This window comes from Aythya fuligula, chromosome 10 (assembly GCF_009819795.1).
Source record: "Aythya fuligula isolate bAytFul2 chromosome 10, bAytFul2.pri, whole genome shotgun sequence".
In the NCBI taxonomy this organism is placed as follows: domain Eukaryota; kingdom Metazoa; phylum Chordata; class Aves; order Anseriformes; family Anatidae; genus Aythya; species Aythya fuligula.
This window is the reverse complement of record NC_045568.1, coordinates 10724657-10744488: the sequence shown is the minus strand read 5'-3', so window position 1 is coordinate 10744488 and position 19832 is coordinate 10724657. Positions and strand designations below refer to the sequence as shown.

The 19832-nt window shown below is 45.3% G+C and overlaps 2 protein-coding genes across 2 annotated transcripts in view; both read left to right on the top strand.

Annotated features, from left to right (window-relative positions):
- The window catches only part of PODXL2 (podocalyxin like 2), a 28857-nt gene extending 25456 nt beyond the window's left edge, over positions 1-3401 (top strand). The window contains exon 8 of the mRNA XM_032194004.1: positions 40-3401. Within this exon, the coding sequence (XP_032049895.1) occupies positions 40-249 (210 nt within the window). The 3' untranslated portion in view covers positions 250-3401. The remainder of the gene's footprint in view (positions 1-39) is intronic.
- A 901-nt stretch (positions 3402-4302) lies between these two features.
- Positions 4303-19832, top strand: part of ABTB1 (ankyrin repeat and BTB domain containing 1) — a 28617-nt gene continuing 13087 nt past the window's right edge. Inside the window, exons 1-8 of the mRNA XM_032193991.1 lie at positions 4303-4517; positions 6112-6174; positions 7287-7342; positions 8247-8391; positions 10393-10552; positions 11493-11538; positions 12545-12661; positions 17906-18021. Of these exons, the coding sequence (XP_032049882.1) occupies positions 4462-4517; positions 6112-6174; positions 7287-7342; positions 8247-8391; positions 10393-10552; positions 11493-11538; positions 12545-12661; positions 17906-18021 (759 nt within the window). The 5' untranslated portion in view covers positions 4303-4461. The remainder of the gene's footprint in view (positions 4518-6111; positions 6175-7286; positions 7343-8246; positions 8392-10392; positions 10553-11492; positions 11539-12544; positions 12662-17905; positions 18022-19832) is intronic.

Sequence of the window (19832 nt, the reverse complement as noted above, 5' to 3'; positions counted from 1 at the left end):
CTTCCTTGTCTCCATTTGTGTTCCTCTCTTCCTCTGCAGTCGCACGGTGAGGAGCTGCGCTTTGTTGAGAACGGCTGCCATGACAACCCCACCCTGGACGTGGCCAGCGACAGCCAGTCAGAAATGCAGGAGAAGAAGCCCAGCGTGAACGGTGGGAACACCATCAACGGCCCCGACAGCTGGGATGTCCTCATCAACAAGCAGGCAAGCGAGGACGTGGATGTGTTTGAGGAAGACACACATCTTTAGAAGGAGAAGAGAACCACCCCCTTAAATACACTTGTCTCTCTCCTGTCTGAACTGGTGGACCATGGGATCAGGTGGCTTCTCAGGAACTTTTTAAAGGCTTGGGACTGGTCAAGTCTTTGGGCAAGTTTTCCCGACGGAAGTCCTGAGCCTGCATCTGAGGCTTGGAGCCAGGAGGATCACCGAACAGAGGGAAGCGGGAGGGGTGGGTGTGTAGGTCTCTGTGTGTGTGTTCCTATCAGTAGCACCAATGCTTTCATCACCTTTCAAGGCACTTACTGTAGCTCTCTGGTAGTGGCCGAAAGTGGCTGGGCTTGAGAAACAAGGAGGTGAGGCTAAGTCTGCCACCAGGAGCTCTGGGGAGTAAGTTCACTTTGGGAGTCCAGCTGGAATTACGGCAGCCAGATCCTGACCTTGCTACATCTGGATTTGTATCTGTAGAGCTGAGGTGGCGTCCAGCCCCTGCAGGTGCAGTAGAACCCGTGCACCATTCTGGATGGAGAGAGCCACAGTTTGTTTGATGTCCTGGGCAGAGTTTGCATTCCACACATGAAAAGAGCTTTTTGGTGTTTTTGTTTGGTTGTTTTTTAGCACTCTAGCGTTCAGCTGCTAATTGGATGGGCCAATGTTTCTATCTGGGAAGAACATCCTCCTGTCATCTCTTTTTTCCTCACACCCTCAAAGAGCTTCTCTCTGTCCCTTTTCCATTTCACAGCTCCAAGCTGAGCTTGCAAAGTTTGAGCACTTTACCCTTGCTTCACTGATTGCAGAAAACTTGGTGCCATGGTGCAGCATCTCAGCTGGAAACTTGCTTTAGGCTGGAGAGTTATTCAATAAGGACATTTACCTGCCTCTTTCACCTAACAGCCTGTGAAATCAGCAGCAAAGTATCCCTTGTGTAAGTCTCAGTCCTAGATTGGCAGGCCTTTTCTACTCCTGTTCCATTTTCCAGGATAGTGTGGTTTCAGTTGATCTTTTTGAGGTAAATGTAAAGGCTAGGGGAGTCTTTTAACAGGGAGAAAAGTGAAAGCTCAGATAATTTCCTGGTCCTTTTATTTCCTTTTCAGGATCTTGCCTTGGGGTGTGAAGTGTTTAATGTCACATTGGTGTAAATCAGGGTAACATCTTTAAAATTGCTGCAGTCAAACAAATGTAAAAGCCTGTTTAGATGAGATGAGAATCAGATCTAAGAGCTCCCCAATGAATATTTCTCAGGCACGCCTCAGGCAACTTTGAGGCCCCAGCTCCCTGAAGATGTGTGATAAAAGGCACGTGAATATGCATAATTGTTCTCTGAGCCCTGCCTAAATCAAGACTCAGAACTACTTTCAAGCCTGAAATCCCAGAACATTTGTTTTTTCTCTCACTGAGGGATTGAGGGACTTGCTTCGGTCAGAGGCAACAGTATTGGTCTCTGTTTTGGTGAGCTGCTTGCTTGCTTACTGCAAGATGCAGCTTGGCGTTTGGTATTTAAGGGAACCTTTGTACAGAAAGACTCCAGATATGCAGCCTGTAAATCTATCCCTGTACATATACGTATTTTTAGCATGCTCATCCCTGATGTGAGTGCCTAGAGTCAAGGTACAAAAGAGTCTGTTGTTTCATTTTGCATAGCGCTTTGCATACAAACTGAATCACAGACCACCTCGAAGTAGGACCAGGTCGATAGCAGTCTATAACGCATTCAAGAGATAGCCTTTGGTTTCCTATCCACATTCCAATTTTCAGTGTTTATCCTGCCTCCTTACCTTTCCCTGCGTTGTGTAGGAGATGGTGACCATCAGCTCCTTTTGTATCTTGGTAGAGTTGCAGAGATGCCCAGAGGAGTTCCCTCTCCTGTCCCAGCGGCTGGCAGTGGGTGGCTGGCAGGGGGGACAGTCCACACGTGTGTCCCTTCGCTGACCACCCCTTGGAGATGGCTCCTGCTGAATTTGATGGGTCCGTGCAGTGAAACTGCACAGTTTCAGTGGCTGTGTTGAGGGCATCTGGGGGCTCATGGGTTAAATGCAAGTTGTTATGATAAGGTGAGTAAATTTAAAGCATGGAGTTAAAATTTGAGTTTGTATAGCACTTAGCATAACGGGGCCTGGCATGGCTGTGGCCTTTAGGCAGTTTCACTGTATAAATGTTTCTAAGTCCAATAATCCTCGTTAAATACGTTTTTATAACCCAGTGGCTATTAAAAAGATACAGCCACCAATCAGATGTGAATTAGCTCACCTGCAAAACACTTTCTTGGTGCACTTCATTGCTAGGAGCCGCTTTGCTGCCTCATTTTCTCTCTGCATTACTAATTCAGACAAACAACAACATGCTGATAAAGTAATGCTTCTTGTTGAGCTCAGTACCTCCTGATCCTGTCTATGTCTTCAAACTTTGAAGAAAGCACCTGGGGGGCACTTGGGCTTGTTAAGGAGCTAGCAAATTCTCCTGGCTTGCTGCTCTGGTTTCTTACAGCCTGACTGTATTCCAGGGACTGTAGTGGACTCTTCTGAATCTGGAGTGCTCCGGGGTATCTTGAGAGTGTCTAAGGGTGGCTGTCACGAAGGTGAGAACAGTCTTCTGATGTCTCTGACTGGGTGCACTTAGCTGTATGATCTCAGTTTATCTCTGGAAATCTACTGGCTAATACAATTTCCTTGTAGTCTGGTGATACTTTTTATACCTTTTCCATTTGTTTTTTCTCTGTATCCTGTTTTGCACTAGGCCGATCTTGTTAAGTCAATTGCACTGTTGTCCTCTCCTGCAAGCCCCGCAGATGGGTCTTCTCCTGGTACCTGTGGGCTGGGAAGTGCTGTAGAGAGGCTGTCTGTAGCCCATTTCACTTTATTGTTCAGTGCTTGGATTTCCAGCTCTGTACGGGGAGGATTTGAAAAGGAAGAGAAACTTTTGTTTTATCACTTGTAACGGGAAACTTTTCTATCAATTTAATGTAGTTAAACTTTGTAACAAAGACTGTCAAAGCTGGACTGCTCAGAGGGGTGTGCCAGGCAACAGAGCAGATAGAGAAGACAATGTAATTCCTGGAAAACCCTTTTCCACCTACTAGGACTTCACTGTAGTCCCATCTGCCAAACGTTTGACCGCACTGACACCTGGTGGCTGCTGGGAGTTGGAGACAAAAAATAAAACGGAACTTTTTTTTTCCTCCCCTCTTATCTATGGATATTTGTTTGCTGCGACTTGCCTAGGACACGGGAGGTTTCTGGAATTGCTTGTGAGCAGAGGGGCTGGCACCAGGCACGTGAGGGATGGTTTGTGTGAGGATGTCCCTGTCTGCAAATCAAGGAGATGGGATGCTTCATGGAGGCGCCAGTCTAGAGGCCCTGGACAGCCAGCTCAGGGTCACAATTTTGTGTGCTCCCTTTCTCCTCCACTTGTCCCCTCTCCTCCCAGGAAACATGGCCAGAAGTCAGAGGCTCTGACTGGAGAGAAAGGTGTTTCATCCAAGAGCACAGTGGGGTGCTGGTGTGAGGAGCTGTGCCCCAGGGACATGGCGATGGCAGCGGCTGGATGCACAGCTGGGTGCGGAGCCGCTCGCCACCTCAGTGGGACAGGGGCAGACGTGGTCTGGGCTGGCCGTGCTGCTGCTTGCTTCCAGACATTGCTGAGATGTCAAGACGGGGGTCTGTAATAGTACAGTTCTGTGTAGTACAATGTGCTGGGGCTTTGCATCCCACAGCCCTGTCCGTGTTTCAGCACCGTGTCCGTCCTTTCGGGGTCGGCGGCAGCTCAGCCCTTCAGCCACACCAGCCGTGGCGACTTCGTCGCGGCTCATCCCTGCCTGTCTTTGCTGTCGTGCTTTTTCAGCCTCATAACCACCTCATAAACACCCCAGCCCTAGCTGGAGATCGCTTAGAAACACATATTTGGCCCTGAGAGCGCCACAATCGTGTTTTTATTCCCTTCACACAACCCTCGCTCACTGCGTGCCTCAGCACCTCACCCCGGGGCCGCCTCACCCCGCTGCCCCTCAGGCCCCGGCCGTTGCTCCTCCGGGCCGCGGGAGGGCGGCGGCGGGGCCTCTCTCCTCCCTTTTTTCTCCGCCCTGTTTACATCCAGCACTGTTTCCGTCCCCTCCGGTCCCTCTCGGTCTTCTCCGGTCCCCGCTCTCCCTTCCCCGGCCCGGCCCAGCCCGATCCGACCCAACCCGGCCGCCCTCCCTCCGCCCGCAGGGTCAATGCGGCGCCGCCGCCCCGCCGCCTGTCCCCGGCCATGGACACCAGCGACCTGTTCACCAGCTGCAAGAAGGGGGACGTGAGCCGTGTGAGGTGAGCTTTGGGGACACGGAGGGGACAAGGGGGGGCTGCAGCCACTGCCAGCGCCTCGTCCCCGGCTCCCCCCTCAGCCCCCGGGCGGGCTGGGGCTGCCCCGCAGCCGGGAGATGGCAGGGGCGTGGAAGGGAGAGCTCCTTTCTGTGTAAACAGCCCCAAAATTTGGGTGGTTGCAGGGTTTTTTGCTGTTCCCTGGGGTTTGTCGTAATGTCTGCTTCGTTTCTTGAAATTCCTCAGTCGGGTGGTTGTGTGTGGGTGCTGTCTGGGGTGTCCTTGTGAAAACCCCTCGTCTTCGGTGATCTGTCTGTGCGGCTGGGCGCTGCGTGTGCAGCGGTAGGGAGCTGGGTCTGTGCAAAGTGCTCGTGGAGATGCTCAAACACCTCATGTAGGCTGTGGGGGTGTCCCCGAGAACCTGGGGGGCTAAATTTCAGCCTCAGCCTGCTCACGGTGCCGCCAGGTGCCGTGGTGTGAAGGCACGGGGTGACCCCGCACACCTCCGCTGCCTCTCACGGCCTCCCTGCTCCTGTTAGATCCTTCCAGCGCGTGGATCTTCCCCGATAATCAGACAGAGCCCCTCTGTCTCAAGGAGCTTCCTAACTAAGGAGAAGAAGCTCTGTGGGTGAGGTCTGGGAGGCGGTTTTATCAGTTGTGTGTTCATGTTAGCTTAGTTTGTTGCAAGCGCTAAATCGCAGCGTGCTGTAGAAGGAGAGGCCCTGCACATGACCTTGCGGAGGTTTTAGATAACCAGCGGAGAAGTGATAGCAGAGAGATCATCGGGCTGAGAATGCTGTCAAAGCAGAGATGAGTGCCGCATGGAGCCAGACAAAACAGGCTGAGTAGAAAGGATCTGAGTTGTTTGGGGTTTTGGATGTACTTGCAGGAAGCTGAGGTTTGAGGAAGGAAAGACAGAAGGAGTGGAAGAGGGAGCTGATGTGGTGGATGAGGAAAACAACTGAGAATCTTTGTGAGGGCTGAGGGGAACTCTCTTATGTGGCTAGGAGAGACAGCTGGGGCTGTAGTTGGGGGCAAGAACCAGGCTGCATAAGAAACTGGTGTGCAAGGCAAAGGCTGGTTTCTAGAAGTGCCAAGGGACAAGAGTTGGCAGCCTGTGATATAGCCTAAATGTGCAGGACAAGGAAGTGACAGGAATTAAGGGCAGTCTGGAGTGATACTGATGTTGTTGTTACTCATGGTAAGAAAAGCCATAAACAGGGTAGAAGTTTAGCCTTATTCTTGTAAATTTGGCCACTTACTAGTAAGTATCCAGGCTGTGAGCATTTAAAAAAAAAAAAAGAAGGTACTGCTGAAGTGCTCATTCTTCTTTTGTGACTGGCCTTGTTAAGGGTCAGCAGGAGGTTGATTTGATCACCCTCTTCCACTACTCACTACTTAAGATTGAAGGAAGCTGTCAAGCCACCCTGAAGAATGCTGTTCTTTGACTGATGTCACTTGATCCCTAGGTTGAATGCAAGATCTTGTCATGCGTTTGGACGTTACCACCCAAACTCAAAGTCCCATCTTTTTAAAGAGAGGAACGTGTTTGAGTGAAGAAGTACATGACGTTATGACTGTGCTCTCCCTTCTCTTCCAGATACCTCCTTGAGCAGCGAGATGTGGAAATTAATGTCCGAGATAAGTGGGACAGTACGCCTCTGTGAGTCCTGCAACCTAAAGCACAGCCTGGGTGGGAGGGCAGGGCATTCAGAGGGCTTTTGCTCTCTTTGCATTACAGCTAGAAGCTCTGTTACAAAATGTCTTGGGTTCTGCTTTGTGAGAGATTTGGCTGCATATTTCTGCTTCTCTCCTCTGCGCGTGCTGTGATAAATATGTCTTTGTCTCCCCATCTGAGTGTCACTTGCTGGAGTTAGTGCTCAGAAGCATGGTTAGTGCTTCCAAATGACCTGGATTGAGCCGTCTGTTTTTGGCCTGGCTATGCTTTTCTTCCGAGTCTATGGTATCCTGCTGTGTCTTTTCAGGTAAAGGTGCGACCTGATAAAATGCAAAGTGGCTGTGGGATCACTGTCTGTCTGGCGAGGTTGTGAACATGCAGTAGGTAGTGAAGAATCCTCAGAGTTGAGGATTGTATGAGCTTTTTTCCTCCCTACATCCCAATTCCAAAGTGTACTTAGACGTCTGCAGTATATTTGGAGTATAGAATAACTTTGCAAAGTAAAAGTAGAGTCACATTTGCCTGCTGCAGTGCAGGATGCAGGATTCTCCTAGTCTGTAGGACAATTTCAAGTCCTCATGCAAATTAGTTAGAAAAGGTTTAGATTTGTGTTGGGTCTGTCTGAGCTGGAAAAGGAAAACAAAACCTATCACAAGCAAGACTTCAAGGGATGGGTTTTCTGTACATACGTTAGGGGTGCTGTTCCCTCATTGTCCTAGCATGCAGCAGTCAGATGGACATACCAAGGAGCAAGGAGAATTCAGCGGAATTGCTGAGTGCCCATGAAATGAACTCCATTAAAACGAGGGAGCAGATTTGGCAGCTAGTGATGCAACAGAAGATGCAAAACCCAGGCTTGGGACCTTGAGATCTCCTTGTAGGACAGCAGTGCCTATGAGTGCTGGAAACAGATCCTGTTTATTCTATTGTTTGAGTCAGACTTGGTATTCAGGAACAATTCCTTGTTTCTATGAGGAGCCATCTTCTAAGCTTATCACGGATGGCTCAGTGCTGAGGTCTGCATGTTGTGGTGTGCCCAAACACTGAATTTTGCTTCCCGTTTTATCACTAATTTTCCTTTCTCTTGTTATTGCTAGGTATTATGCTTGCCTCTGTGGACACGAGGAGCTTGTACGCTATCTTCTAGCCAATGGTGAGCAAAATTGTTCTGGTTATCTTGCTCCCTACTGGTCTGTAGGGATTATATAATGTTCTAACTGTACCTTGTGGAAACTTCTAGTTTAATGAACCATCTAATCAGTAATCTCAGGCTTTAGGGAAGCTTTCTGTGATGACTCATGAGGTATCATGACTTTCTGAAATCACAACTGGTGTTTTAGAAGGGTGAATTGCTATTAGGAGTATGTTGGTGTAAGAATTGTATGTCATCTGAAGAACTGTCCATATAAAATGCTTTTGCAGTCTTCTGATAGCCTTGCTTCATACCCAGGACTTGAAGGTGAAAAGCAAGGACTTTGGCTAACCTGAACTAAAGCAAAGCAAGCCATCCAGGCAGTGTCTGCCCCTTTGGTTCTTGGCACCTAAGTTCCCTTACACAGTGGTGGCACTCTGCATTCTGGCAGAGGAATCAGTATGCAGAGTGAGATCTGGAATATTTGTTTCTCTCCCTGCATTCGGTGCACTTTAATCTGCCACTCATGTACGTCTAAAATAGGAAAATGCAAGTGCCCTTCAAATTTGTAATAGAGTCTAAAGAGGCGTCTTTTGTCCTCCTGTTAAAAGTCCAAAAAGTGATTGTACTCTTTGTACAGAGAGATTCTTCTCCCCAGAACATTGCTGGAATCATACTGAGTGACTTATTACCAAAGTCAATTTAAATGAGTCATGACATCTTCAGAAAGGAATTATGTGGTGGGAGTACAGCTTTAGGTTATGCACGTGTAGCGGGAATTTAATTTTCATAATTGTGCTCAGCAGCACAGGAGATCACAGCGAAACGGATCATCAGCTGAAAATTGTACTTGTTTAGTGACCATTCAGGGACACATGAAAGACACAGCTCTGCCCTCCAGCATGTACTTGTTGTCATTTTGCAGGAGCAAAATGTGAGGCAAACACTTTTGATGGGGAACGTTGTTTGTATGGAGCTTTGAGTGATGCCATCCGACGTCTGCTGAAGGAGTACAAACAGATCACAGCGAAGTGCATGAAAAGAGACTACTACGATGTCTTCCTACAGCGGTAAGCAGATGGGACAGCTCTGTGTGCAGTGCACGCTGTCATCCTTCCGTAGCTGTTAACCTGGATATTCAAGCTCCCTGTTAAGGGCCGATTTGCAAGGCAGATGATCAGAACCTTATCTCATTCCTGTGCATGTAGAGCTTCCTAGGGGCACATATTCCTATGTCGCCCTAAGGCTGACTTCCAGGTACACATGCATTGAAAATATAGCCTTCGGGTACAGGTTCCAGAGCCAACAGAAAGTTGGACTTTCTAACACAGAAGCATTAGACTGTCATCCTTGACTGTCAAATCTAAATCAGGTCACCAAAACCACATCAGCAATTTAGGATAAATGACAGCTAAAATTAAGTTTCTGACCTCAAGTACTATAGCCTGCAACCAAGGTTTCCAACAGTGATAATAGGTGTCTCATCTCTGAGATGCTCAGTTTGGGCTTCTTAAGGTGCTCTTACAGGCAGGTTGCTGAGCTCTTTCTTTTTGTTCATTAACATTTAATTAAAATGTGTTAATTTTAAGATGTTTCTGAAAGTTACCTGTCACACCATGTAGTCTTAGCCTAGAGCTCAAAAAGAAGCCTAACTTGCTCCACGAGTAGAGGAATAGTGTCAGTCTTTCTCTCGTGCTGTTTTTCTACCCCGGAAGTTCTTACATTATTACACAAACATATTTTTTTTTAATTAAAAAAAGTAATAAAATAAAAGTAATAATAATAAAAAAAAACGACAACCACAGATTTCAGCATATATATCTTCAGATTTGGAGAGAAAGCAAGTCCTGGAAAGATCTGAAAATCTTCCCATTACTACAGAGTCCTAATTTCTAAAGCTGTGAGAAAAGAGTGGAGGAAGGAAACTTATTTGTCTAACTAAAATCAGATTCTGCCTTATGTGGAAGTAGAGTTTCGCAGGGTGATCTGTCACTTCCCGATGAGTTTGTGGCTCAGATAATGCAAGGTTACACATGAAAACCAAAATGTGCTGTTTTCTACTTCTCATTCCAAACAGATTTAGCATTAAAATTGAAACAAAGGGCAACAGTAGGGGGGCAAAAAATTAACACCTAACTGTTTCCATTTCATTTTGGACAAGACAGTAGTAGGAGGGATGTAGTGGCAGGAGCTTGAGATCAGCATTCAGGACCCTGCTGTGATATCATCTGCTTGCATGACCCCCATGCCTTTCTGTGCATCAGTCCTGCTCTCTAAAGGGAGCATGGTGCTTATTTCTCCTGCCTCATTTGTGAGGGATGTTTGTGAGGATATTAATGCAAGAGGTGATGGGTGTTAGGAAACACTGGTGAGGGATGCCAAAAATCTTTTAAGTAGCAATCTTATTTTTCTCCTTTTCAGGAGTGAGGGTATGGGCATGCAAACATAAACAGGGCTTCATCTCTGATGTGGTAATCGCCTGTGTTTCATGCCTGTAACATCCTTCCTTCTTCTAAGGGTGTGTGATCTCAAGTCCCTTCCTGTTTGGTGCATGGTTAACTCATGCACACTGACAGTGGCCAGGGAGCAGAAAAGTTGTACCTTATCTTGTGGTGGGGTAATTCTTTTATGAAAATATGTGCTTCTCTGGATCATGAACAAATGCTGGTTGTCATATGAAAGTTTAAAAGTAGGATTAACCTTTAAAAGATGTGTTTGGGGGCAGCTAGTCCCTCGTTAAAATCCTCTGCCTGTGTTCAGGGGCTCACCTGATGCAGGAAAGTTCTTCCTCAGTCTGCGTTTTACATGAATTAGGTATTAATCATACAACATTCAGGTAAGTTTGTAACTTTTTCAAATTACTTTTACCACCAAACATTAAAACTGCCTGATTTGATAAAAGGCATCTAGGCAAAGCAGTCTGCCTTTAAATTCTCTTACTCTCTTCCCCCCTGCACTTTGTGACCTGTTGTTCATTTGGAGCTTAATGTTACCGGTGTCTCCCACTAGCTTTGCTCCATTCTCTCCTTTTTCATTTTGCAGCAGATTTCCCCTCTCTTTGTTCCCTACAGGTTGCTGGAGCAGGGTTACCAAAGCGACATCGTTTTCATTGTTCACGGCAAATCCTTCTGTGCCCACCGCTGTATTCTCAGTGCTCGCAGCGCCTACTTTGCAGAAATGTTTGAGACCAAGTGGAAGGGGAAGAACATGATAGTGTTGAAGCATCCACTGGTGAGCAGGGCTGTGCTTCCAGCCTTTCTTTTCCTTTTTCAGTGGGGTGAGAAAAGTGAGTGGGAAGGATGGTCTGAGGGTTAGCTTCCACAGTGGAAGTCTTGGAGCTCAGAATGACCCTAGGCAAGGAGAAGGACTTGCGAAGGCACTTTATGCATAAAATAGCATCTTATTGGATTAACAAAGGGCTGTAAGGCTGCATAGTTTGCCTTTGTTCCCTCTGTCACAGGCTCAAACATAGCTTAATTAATTGCAGTAGCAGGTAGCTGTTACCATCTGCCAGCTGCGTCATAACTCCTCTGTGAGTTGAGTCGCTCTAATTCCTGGTGGACAGGTGGTCTCTAGTGAAGACATCACCTCCATAATTGGTACTAATTGAGTCCCTTTTGTTGCCTTTACAGCAAGAACTAAACATGCCCTAAGTACATTCCATCCATTAATCACCAATACTCTGGCGTATGTTTCCATTGCTTGATTGTGGCTGTGCAAAACCTCTCATGGCAAACACAGTTCCAGTTTCTCAGGACATTACTTAATGTTTCTCCTTTCTCTTTGTACAAGAACATAGCTGTCCTGTCAAATTAAGAAGAGGGTTTGGAAATATTTGTGACCAGTGAAAGAGGGGATTTTACAGAGTGTGCATTATAACTGTCTTTGGAGCACTTGCATTAGTCAGGTCCTGTCCCATAGGCACACGGATTAGTGTCAGCTGATACATTTGAAGAGCAGTGTAAACCAGGTGGAGTAGCAGCATCAGTTATGCAAGGAACATAGAAATTAGATACTCAGATTGCTGTGTCTGAGTTGCCATTTGTGTGAGTGTTTTTTTTTTTTTTTTTTTTTTCCCAACTTGTTCAGGATCATGTTGGTATCCAGGCAAGATTCAAGCTTGTTAAATTCCTGGGAATTCTAACAGTAACTTTCTTGTGTTTTATTTTAGATTAATCCAGCAGCCTTTGGCGCTCTGCTGCAGTATCTGTACACAGGTAAATGATTTACTGTCTAGTGCACGTATACGTGGCTGGTGGGTTGCTGTCTGTTCCTCTGCCATAGCATAGTTTGGGTGGCGCAGGCTTGCAGACAGGCATGTTTGGGTACATGAGTTGCCAACACATCCTTTCTGCTGGCAGAAGGGGAGAATGTGAGCAATCCACGGCTCTTCCAAGTTGTTTGTACCTTTTGCCAGTTGTTGTCCTGCCAATAACTATACAGTCAATTAAAAAAAAATCAGCTTTGGCTGATTGGCTGGCTGGATGGGGAGAATGTATTTTTAACTTAGAGAAGGTAAATTTATCATCTGGGGTAACAATCTCTATAGTTGTTGAAAACCCAGCTTTCCACATAGGGCATTTTCAGTCTGGCAGACCTGATCAATGTGTGCTGAATGCTTTGACTACTTGCTGATATTTTTTTTCTGAGCAGCAGTGGATCATAAACCGTCAGTCAAAATGCCAAATGTTGCATTGTGTGCATGTTGAGTGCTGAGCTATTTCAGGCCAGGAGGTGGTGCCAGAAAATAACTTTATCTTCAGGGCTGTCTCCCCAGTTCAGCATTTTCAGAAATACTCCTCACGACATTTTCAGTGATGCTAAAAGATTCTGGGGTTACAGTTCATGAGCCTAAAGTGTTTTCTCACCCCAAACCAGACAGTCCGTGGTGGCAGTAATACATGACGCTGTTGTGCTGCTCTTTTTTATTTTCTGAAAGAACTAGCTGCATTTTTGTATAAGCCTGTTACATCTTTGACTTCTTGAATGGAGCTGTTAGGATAGATGCTGGAAAGTGGGAATATGAATCAGATGCCAAACTGAGATGGGGGTGGGCTAGCAGATCTTAGCTTCTTGGAATGAGTTGTAACTGGACACTGAAAGGTGAGGTGATGTCTCTAATTATTGCATTTTTGAGCCATCCAGTCTTCAGTCCTTGAATTTACCATTTTTACAGGTAAGTGATATGGGTTAAAAAAAACTGTCTGCATTTCTTCTTCACAGGTCGTCTCGATATTGATGTAGAATATGTAAATGATTGCAAGAGATTAGCCAAACAGTGTCGGCTGCAAGACCTTATAGATGACTTGGAGACCAAATGTAAAAAAGTCTATGAATTTGGTAAGCATCTTACGTGCTGTTGTCTCTGCTGTGCAAGTGCCCTTTCAAGGAGAAAGAGGAAAGTGTGATGGTGGATATTTCATGGTGGCCCCCTTGGGGCTTCCAGAACATGATTTTGTTGTGGAATCCCCATGTTTGCATGATAGTTTTCAGTCACGGGTTCTCTGGGGGGCAGCTGAAGTGGTTTCTGGCATGTGCATGTTTATCATTTACATAAAATGTTTTCATTATAGTAGAACAGCTGTGGCAGCAGGACTTTGCTGTGGTTACTGGCCACTCAGTGCAACACTATGGGGTATATTGGGAAGTGCCTTTCAGCAAAGAGTTTATTTAAATCCCCGGGGAGATAAAATATGTAGAACTGGAAGTCCTTTTCTGCATTTAGCTGACTCCTAACCAAAGTAAAACATTCGATAATTAGTTCAAAATGAATGCAGAAAGAGATACAATACTTTTAAAAACAGAGAAGTATTTCTGAAAGGATGTGCGTATTTTTAACACGTGTCTGTGCCAAATGTTAAATGATTCAATCCTCTATTTAAGGGCTTTTTGTTATCCAGAAGGCTTGTGATCTAGTCATGACATCAGCTTATTGCATGAAAGCCAACAGTTGGAGTTTATCATTCATCTCTTTAGCTCAAGAAAAAGGACACGTGAAGAATCAAAACAGCACAAGTAGGGCAAAGCAGTGTTAATCATTAAATAACAGAAAGGTATCTGGTAACAAAACCTTCAGGCTGAAAAAATCTGATTCTCATTTCATGCTCTGAGTTAACTCCTTTACTTCAACCAAGTGAATTTCATTTCAGGAAGGTAATGTAGTTTGTAGCTTCTAAGTCAATAGCATCTTTTTCCTTGATCTAAGAGGTGAGGGCGTAGCTATTCCAGCTTTCCATTTTGAATTACAAATTCTGATTATTCAGCCTCCTAAAGTTGCCGGGCTTAACAGATAGAGATAATATTCTGACTCAAGAAATTCCTCACCTGTAGATCACGTGGAAGATTTTGCCATGTATACGTCTCCCCTTAGCCACGTGCAATTGTTTGTTGGTGATGGGATACTGGGTTACAACAGTGCAGCTGTTCCCATATAGACCAGGCTGCAAGTGGAAGCTGTGTCATAAGTCTTACCTTAGCTGTGTAAACACAAATGTTAACACATCTGCAGAGATGAGAAATGTATTTCTTGGTTTCTTTTTATGAAATGCTAAGTGTAAGATGTCAATCTGGATATTACATGGTTGGTGGAAAAGGGGAGTGGTGGAGAATACTAGAAGTGGGAAATAATAATTGCTTAGGCATCAGGTAACAGAATTGTCCTGTGGTATCTTTTGATATCAGAGTAATCCCGTGAGATGCAGGAGATCTTTTTTCTTTTTTCTTTTTTTTTTTTTTTTTCCTCCAAGGGTCTAGCTGAGACCCCGAAGGTGAGCATTCCACCTTAATACATTAAATTAGAATCTCATATTACATTGTGGGAGGAAAGTAAAGTGAATAAATTTCTGGCTGTCTAAAGCCACTCATTGGCATCTTAAGGATCATAAACTCCAGTGGTTTATTTAGCAAACTGCCAAACTTCTTGGCAGGCTCAAAAAATGCAAAATGGTGAAGTAACATTTCAGGGTGCTTGGGAGTTCCTGTTGCAAGCTGTGCCTGCGAAAGTGATAAAAACCTTCTGGGTGGCAGAGAATAAATCTTTTAATTTCCTTGCTCTTTGGCAGGAAAGAGCTGTTCTTCATGTGTAAGGTCTGACAGAAGACATAATCAATGTGTTTAAAGCACTGATGGAAATCCTAGGCTTAATTTTTATTCACAACAGGTTGGATTCAATGGAATAGACAGAACTGCTGATAGGTCTGTTAAATGTTTTGTCTCCTATCAGATTTCAGGTGGAAGCCAGGAGAACTTGTTGATTCTCCAGAAAATGATACATGCAAGAATTATAGACGTTAAAAATGGGAAAGACCTGAGATCACATGTCTGGCACTGGACAAAGCATTACTGTTCTCTCTCATGCATTAGGAATCTCTGCTTGTTCAAAGTGTTTGCTGTGGAACAGACATCTGATTTGGGTCTGCAGAGCAGGGTCATGTCCTGCATCTCTGTTACAAAGTGGAAACATGCCTAATAAAACATGCGAGTTCAGGCCTGTGCAGCTCCAGTGGATAATAGCAGTCTTTGCAATGTCATTATCTAGAGTTAATCAGCGTTTCAAAAACACTTAGTGACTTGGCACCCACAGGCAGTAGTTTAGGAAAACCTGGAGAGGATGACCCACAGCATTCTGCTGCACCTGAGATAGACTTCAGTGTGACTGCTTGCATGTGGACGGTGCCTACAAAAAGAAAAAAATGTTGCAGTGTTTGGAAGAGCTCAGACAGGGTTTGTCCAGACTAAGCCATAATCCTTCCTACAGAAGTGAATATATTTGAAAATAAACATTCTGTAGTTACTTCTACAACTTCTACAAAAGGTTTGGAAGAAGGATTATCATTCTGTGATGCTCACCTTCATGGTGGAGGCACTGGAGATACAGAATTAATTGTTGCAGTTTGCTGTGGCATTGGGAAGAGGAAGCATAAGGCGTTACCTGGGTGTGACACCATTTTGTGAAGGTTTGGAAGTTTGGTGTTTGTTTTTTGTGGTGCATTGACTCAGCTGAAACAAAAGAATACAAAGACGTATTGAGCAGCAGAAGCAAAGGCAGCTGATGAATTGGGAGGTGATGTTCAGTGCTGTACAGCTGGGCTGGATTGGGAGGGAAGACAAAATCACTCCTTCCTCAGCCAGAGCTGGGTTATTCCCTCCAGGTCTTTGCATTGTTTATGTTGCCTGTTCCAGAAAGCCCTTCATTCCCACTTTTTGCTAAAGGTGATGGTCCCTGCTGCTTCCTTGCAGCCAACAGCTTTTTCCTGTTTTGTCACTTTGATTTTTTTTATTGTTTCTGTTAGGAGAGAGGTGCATGTGCTACCAAATGCTGTACTCCTGGATTTTGGGAGACACAGTGCCTGAAATGTCTCCTGGTAGATGTGCTTCTCAGACAAACCACCGTTCTTTCATGCTTCTGTGAAAGTGCACAGATGCTTTGCAGATCCCATGAGAACTCTTTCCCTTGACTACTGCTTAAAACTTGCTGGGTCCATTAGTGCTCACAGAGCCTGATTGATCTGGCGACGACAGGCACTACACAGATATAAACGATTCTCTCTGCCATAAAGAGTTCCTAATTGCACAGTGAGAAATTTGCTTCCCTCACACTGGTCTGTAAGTGGACAGGGCTCTTCAAGCAACGTGTGTGAGTTGGTGCCAGGTCTCCTTTTGGCTTACTTCCCTTATCTGAAGGTGGCATTCAGTGCTAACAGAGCAGCCCATCTCCCCGCTGGTGTAGCTCCATGTGTAGCAGTGATGGTACCTGGCTGTCTTGTAGATTACCCTTCCTTTTCCAGCATCCTCCTGGGATATTCGGCCTATTTGAGGCACGCTGGTAGCGTATCTGAAGGGTGCAGCAGTAATGTGGAGGAGGGGGCGGAGAACTTGTTTTGAGGCACATCATGGTCTCGTTTCGCCCACGGCCCCGTGAAGTCATCTGATGGAGCTCACGTAGTGCTGCGCAAAATGTCAGGAAAAATGAGGTCTCAAGGTGGCGTGATTCACCTGCGAGGGGTTTTAATGCGGTGAATCATACCTGTCAAATTATTCTGAGCGCTTCAGTGTGGGGCTGCTTAACTCTTTTGTCCTTGAGAGTTAACTTTGCTTCTCCGTGGCTCCCAGCAGCATCTCAAGCCTTCCTTACCTCAGCTTGGCATTCGCCTGTGGTGCGTCACGTTTTTCACGTGCTTCCTTGTGTACCAGGGACTCCTGAATGTCTTACGTGCTCCAGTCCTCACCCAAAATGTGCTGACTTGAAAACAAACCTGAGGAGCGGTGTGCCAGCAGCAGTAGTGTTTCCGTCCAGCTACTGCACTGCCAGTTTGGTTTGCTGCTCGTTTGAGGTTGGAGCATTTCTCTCTGTTATTCACAAAGCTGAACTTTCAAAAGCAGCAAAGATTTCTTACGGCTTGAATTTTACAAGCATTGCTTGATTAAGTTTGAATACTTGCTCGTATTGCCTTTTCCAATGGAAAAAGGGATCGATTACAAGTGCTACAGCAGCCTGCTTTTCTTCTGACTGAGGGATGATGGCAGGTTTAAATGTTTGTCTCTCATGTGGTGGCACATGTAGTTCTCAGTAGTTTTTGGAGGGACTTCAGACTTCTCTAAGATGCTGGTGTTGGAGCAAACTGGAGACTTGTGCTTTAGCATCAAGAAGAGCAAACCCTTCTGTAAGGGCATGGCAGCAGCCTGCTGGCCTACAGGTGTGCAGCAAGGCTGTTGGCTTCAGTGAGCTCCACATCATTTTGATCATAGCAAGACCACAAAATTAAGGACATGTGTATTGCTTCTCCTTTACCAGGCTGTTTAGTGACAGGGCAAGACAGTAAGACACGCTAAGCCTGAAAAAGGCAAATAAAGTAGTAGTCTGTCTGCGGTTTATTTGGTCTCTTTGGTGGTGGTGGCAATGATTATTTAATATTTGCAAACAGCAAAGACTTACTTAGGAGACCAGGTGTTCTGGGGGTCTTTGTGCTATGGTATCTCCATAGGTAGAGAGTAGAGAACAGACTTAGGAGCACAGAAGTTATTATCTAAACAAGAGTAAATCCCTTTGTTCCATGGAATGAAGTTAGGATGGCACAGCTGAAACAAGACCCATGAAAGCACGTGGCAGAGCGGAGAGGCATGGGGACAGCTTCATTTTACCCATCTTATCCCTTGTCAAGGGCTCCACCGTAGGTGGTGCTGTCAGTGGTGAGGATGGTCAGCTGGAGAAGTCTCTGTACGGGTGACTCTTGCAGGGATCAGCAACCTGTAGGACAGTCCTCGCCTATACCTGACGACAAGGATTGCAGAGAACAAGCTTGAAATGTGCCTGTAGCAACTTTGTGTTCGCTACCATTCATATTTTGGTGCAAGGAGTAAGTTTGAGGAGAGACAATACAGGCATCCCTTTCCAGCCCTGCTCCCGAACTGTAGTGAGGGGTGCTGTGTGCATGTTCACGCAGGGCCATCACTTGTGCAGTGCAGTAAAAGCTACACAGCAGTAACGCTGATGTTTCCTGCAGTCTCTTTCTTTTCTCTAAATGGGAGAAAATGTTCGTATAGGAATTTAGGCATCTCTGCTGTTTTGTTTTTTGCTTCTTCCAGTTTCTTCCAAGCCAGGGACCTGTGTGAAAGTGCTGACGATTGAGCCCACAGGTAACTGCCGGCTGCAGGAAGATCTGGCTCTTCTAGCAGACTGCGCCCTGCCAGCCGAACTGCGGGTAGGGAGCATTTATCCTACTTCTGGTCTCTCTGGGGCTGTGGTATGTGTTCACATGTGTTCGGTCTCATTCTCTCCATTTGAGTTTAATGCTTGCTTGTTTGCTGGTGTTAATGCTCCAAGCTGATTTTGTAAATGCTGAAGCATTTTATTGCTTGGAAATGCTGTAAAAGTATTTAATGAGGCTGTCAGTGCTGGGCCTTTCACTCGGATTTCTCCCCCGGCAGGGATCTTGGTAAATGAAACCCTTGCCATGCACTTGGTGGGGATTTCCCCATTGACTACAATGGGACAAGAGTTGGCCCCCAGCTCTTTTTCTTTCCCCCAACCACCCTTCTTGAATACCAGGAATACTTTATCAGTGGGCACTGTTACCCAAGGGGGCGCATCGATGGAAGGTGTCTTGCTGGGCTTACTTGCTGGGAACTGACGCCCTGCAGCTTCAAACCCTGCTTTCAAACCCTGAAATATGTTCAGCAGAAATGAGTCCTTCCGAAGCAAATGTAACTTGACTGGCAATAGATCTGTTTTTCATAATTATGTCTTGTTGATCCCTAGAAACGGTCCACAGACAACAGATTGATGATCATAACGTTAAAATACCATCAGGATTATTAGTTAGATACGTGGATATTTGCACCTAGTTGTGGGAGAATAGGTTAAAGATTAGAGGTCTTCATTCTCCTTGCATCTGTTGCTTTCTCTAGTACCAGCAGTTTCACTTTGCTTTTGTCTGCCCTCTTTTTCTTTCTCTTTCATACCAAGCACTGAATTTAATAACATGAACTCATCTTTGGTGGCTGCTATGCCCAGAGGTTGTATGAGTGAGTGCTGTAGCAAAGTTTATTGCCTTTCTTCTTCTTTTTTTTTTTTTTTTCTTTTCATCTCCTGCTGAATAGACCTGTAATAGACCTGTATGCTGCAGATGTCAGGGAATTTGATGAAGCAGAGAGGATCCTTTGCTCAGTGTGTGTGTGTGTGTGTGCATGCAAGTGCAAGAGTGTGAGTGACCAACCTGATGAACAGAGTCTTACCTGCAATATGCCGGTGTGTTTTGTGCTGGCTTTTGGCAGACACGTTTCTTTGAGTACAGAGCTCTTTATAGAGGTAGTTTTTCTCTGTCAGGTTTCCACCTACCAACTCAGGCATCGTTCCTATGTAACTTCTCTCCCCCAGATAACTGCATTTGTTTGTGGCTCTCAGTATGCTTTCCTATATGCTTGCAGGCTATAAAGAGAGGTGATACTAAAAGAAATCCCTAGTATTACCTCCCCAGGAATTAAAATATGGATTGTGGCCCCAGAACGGTGAGATTTACATAAAATTTAAGTCACTCCACAAATAAATCTAATGCTTTCTGTTTGATTTCTTGTTCCTAGATCTTTATACCACAATCCCGTCAGAGTTAAGGTTTTCTCCTCAAGAGTTAGAAACACTTCCCATGTAATTCTTTCATGTGGAATAGGAATTGGAAGGAAAATGCAAAACTTGGAATAATGCAGTCATCTGACAGTGCCATGAATGCCTTTGTGAGTTGTGGTTTTCTTGCTGTGTTCATAAACCAGAAAGAAAGCAGCTACAACAACGTTAGGGTTGTTAGGGCTGTGAAAGTGAAGAAGGCATGGGCATATGCCTATTCAGTAGGGATTTTGTATGCTGTGCACAAACGTGTGCTTCTTTAAAGTCAATTTCTAAAAGATTTCCCTGTTGTTTCTCTCCATATTTTTTTCATTAATTTACAAAGAATATATAAACAAATGTCATCATCCTATTCCCATTTATCTGTTCCTAACGTTTGCAAATTGGTAAATT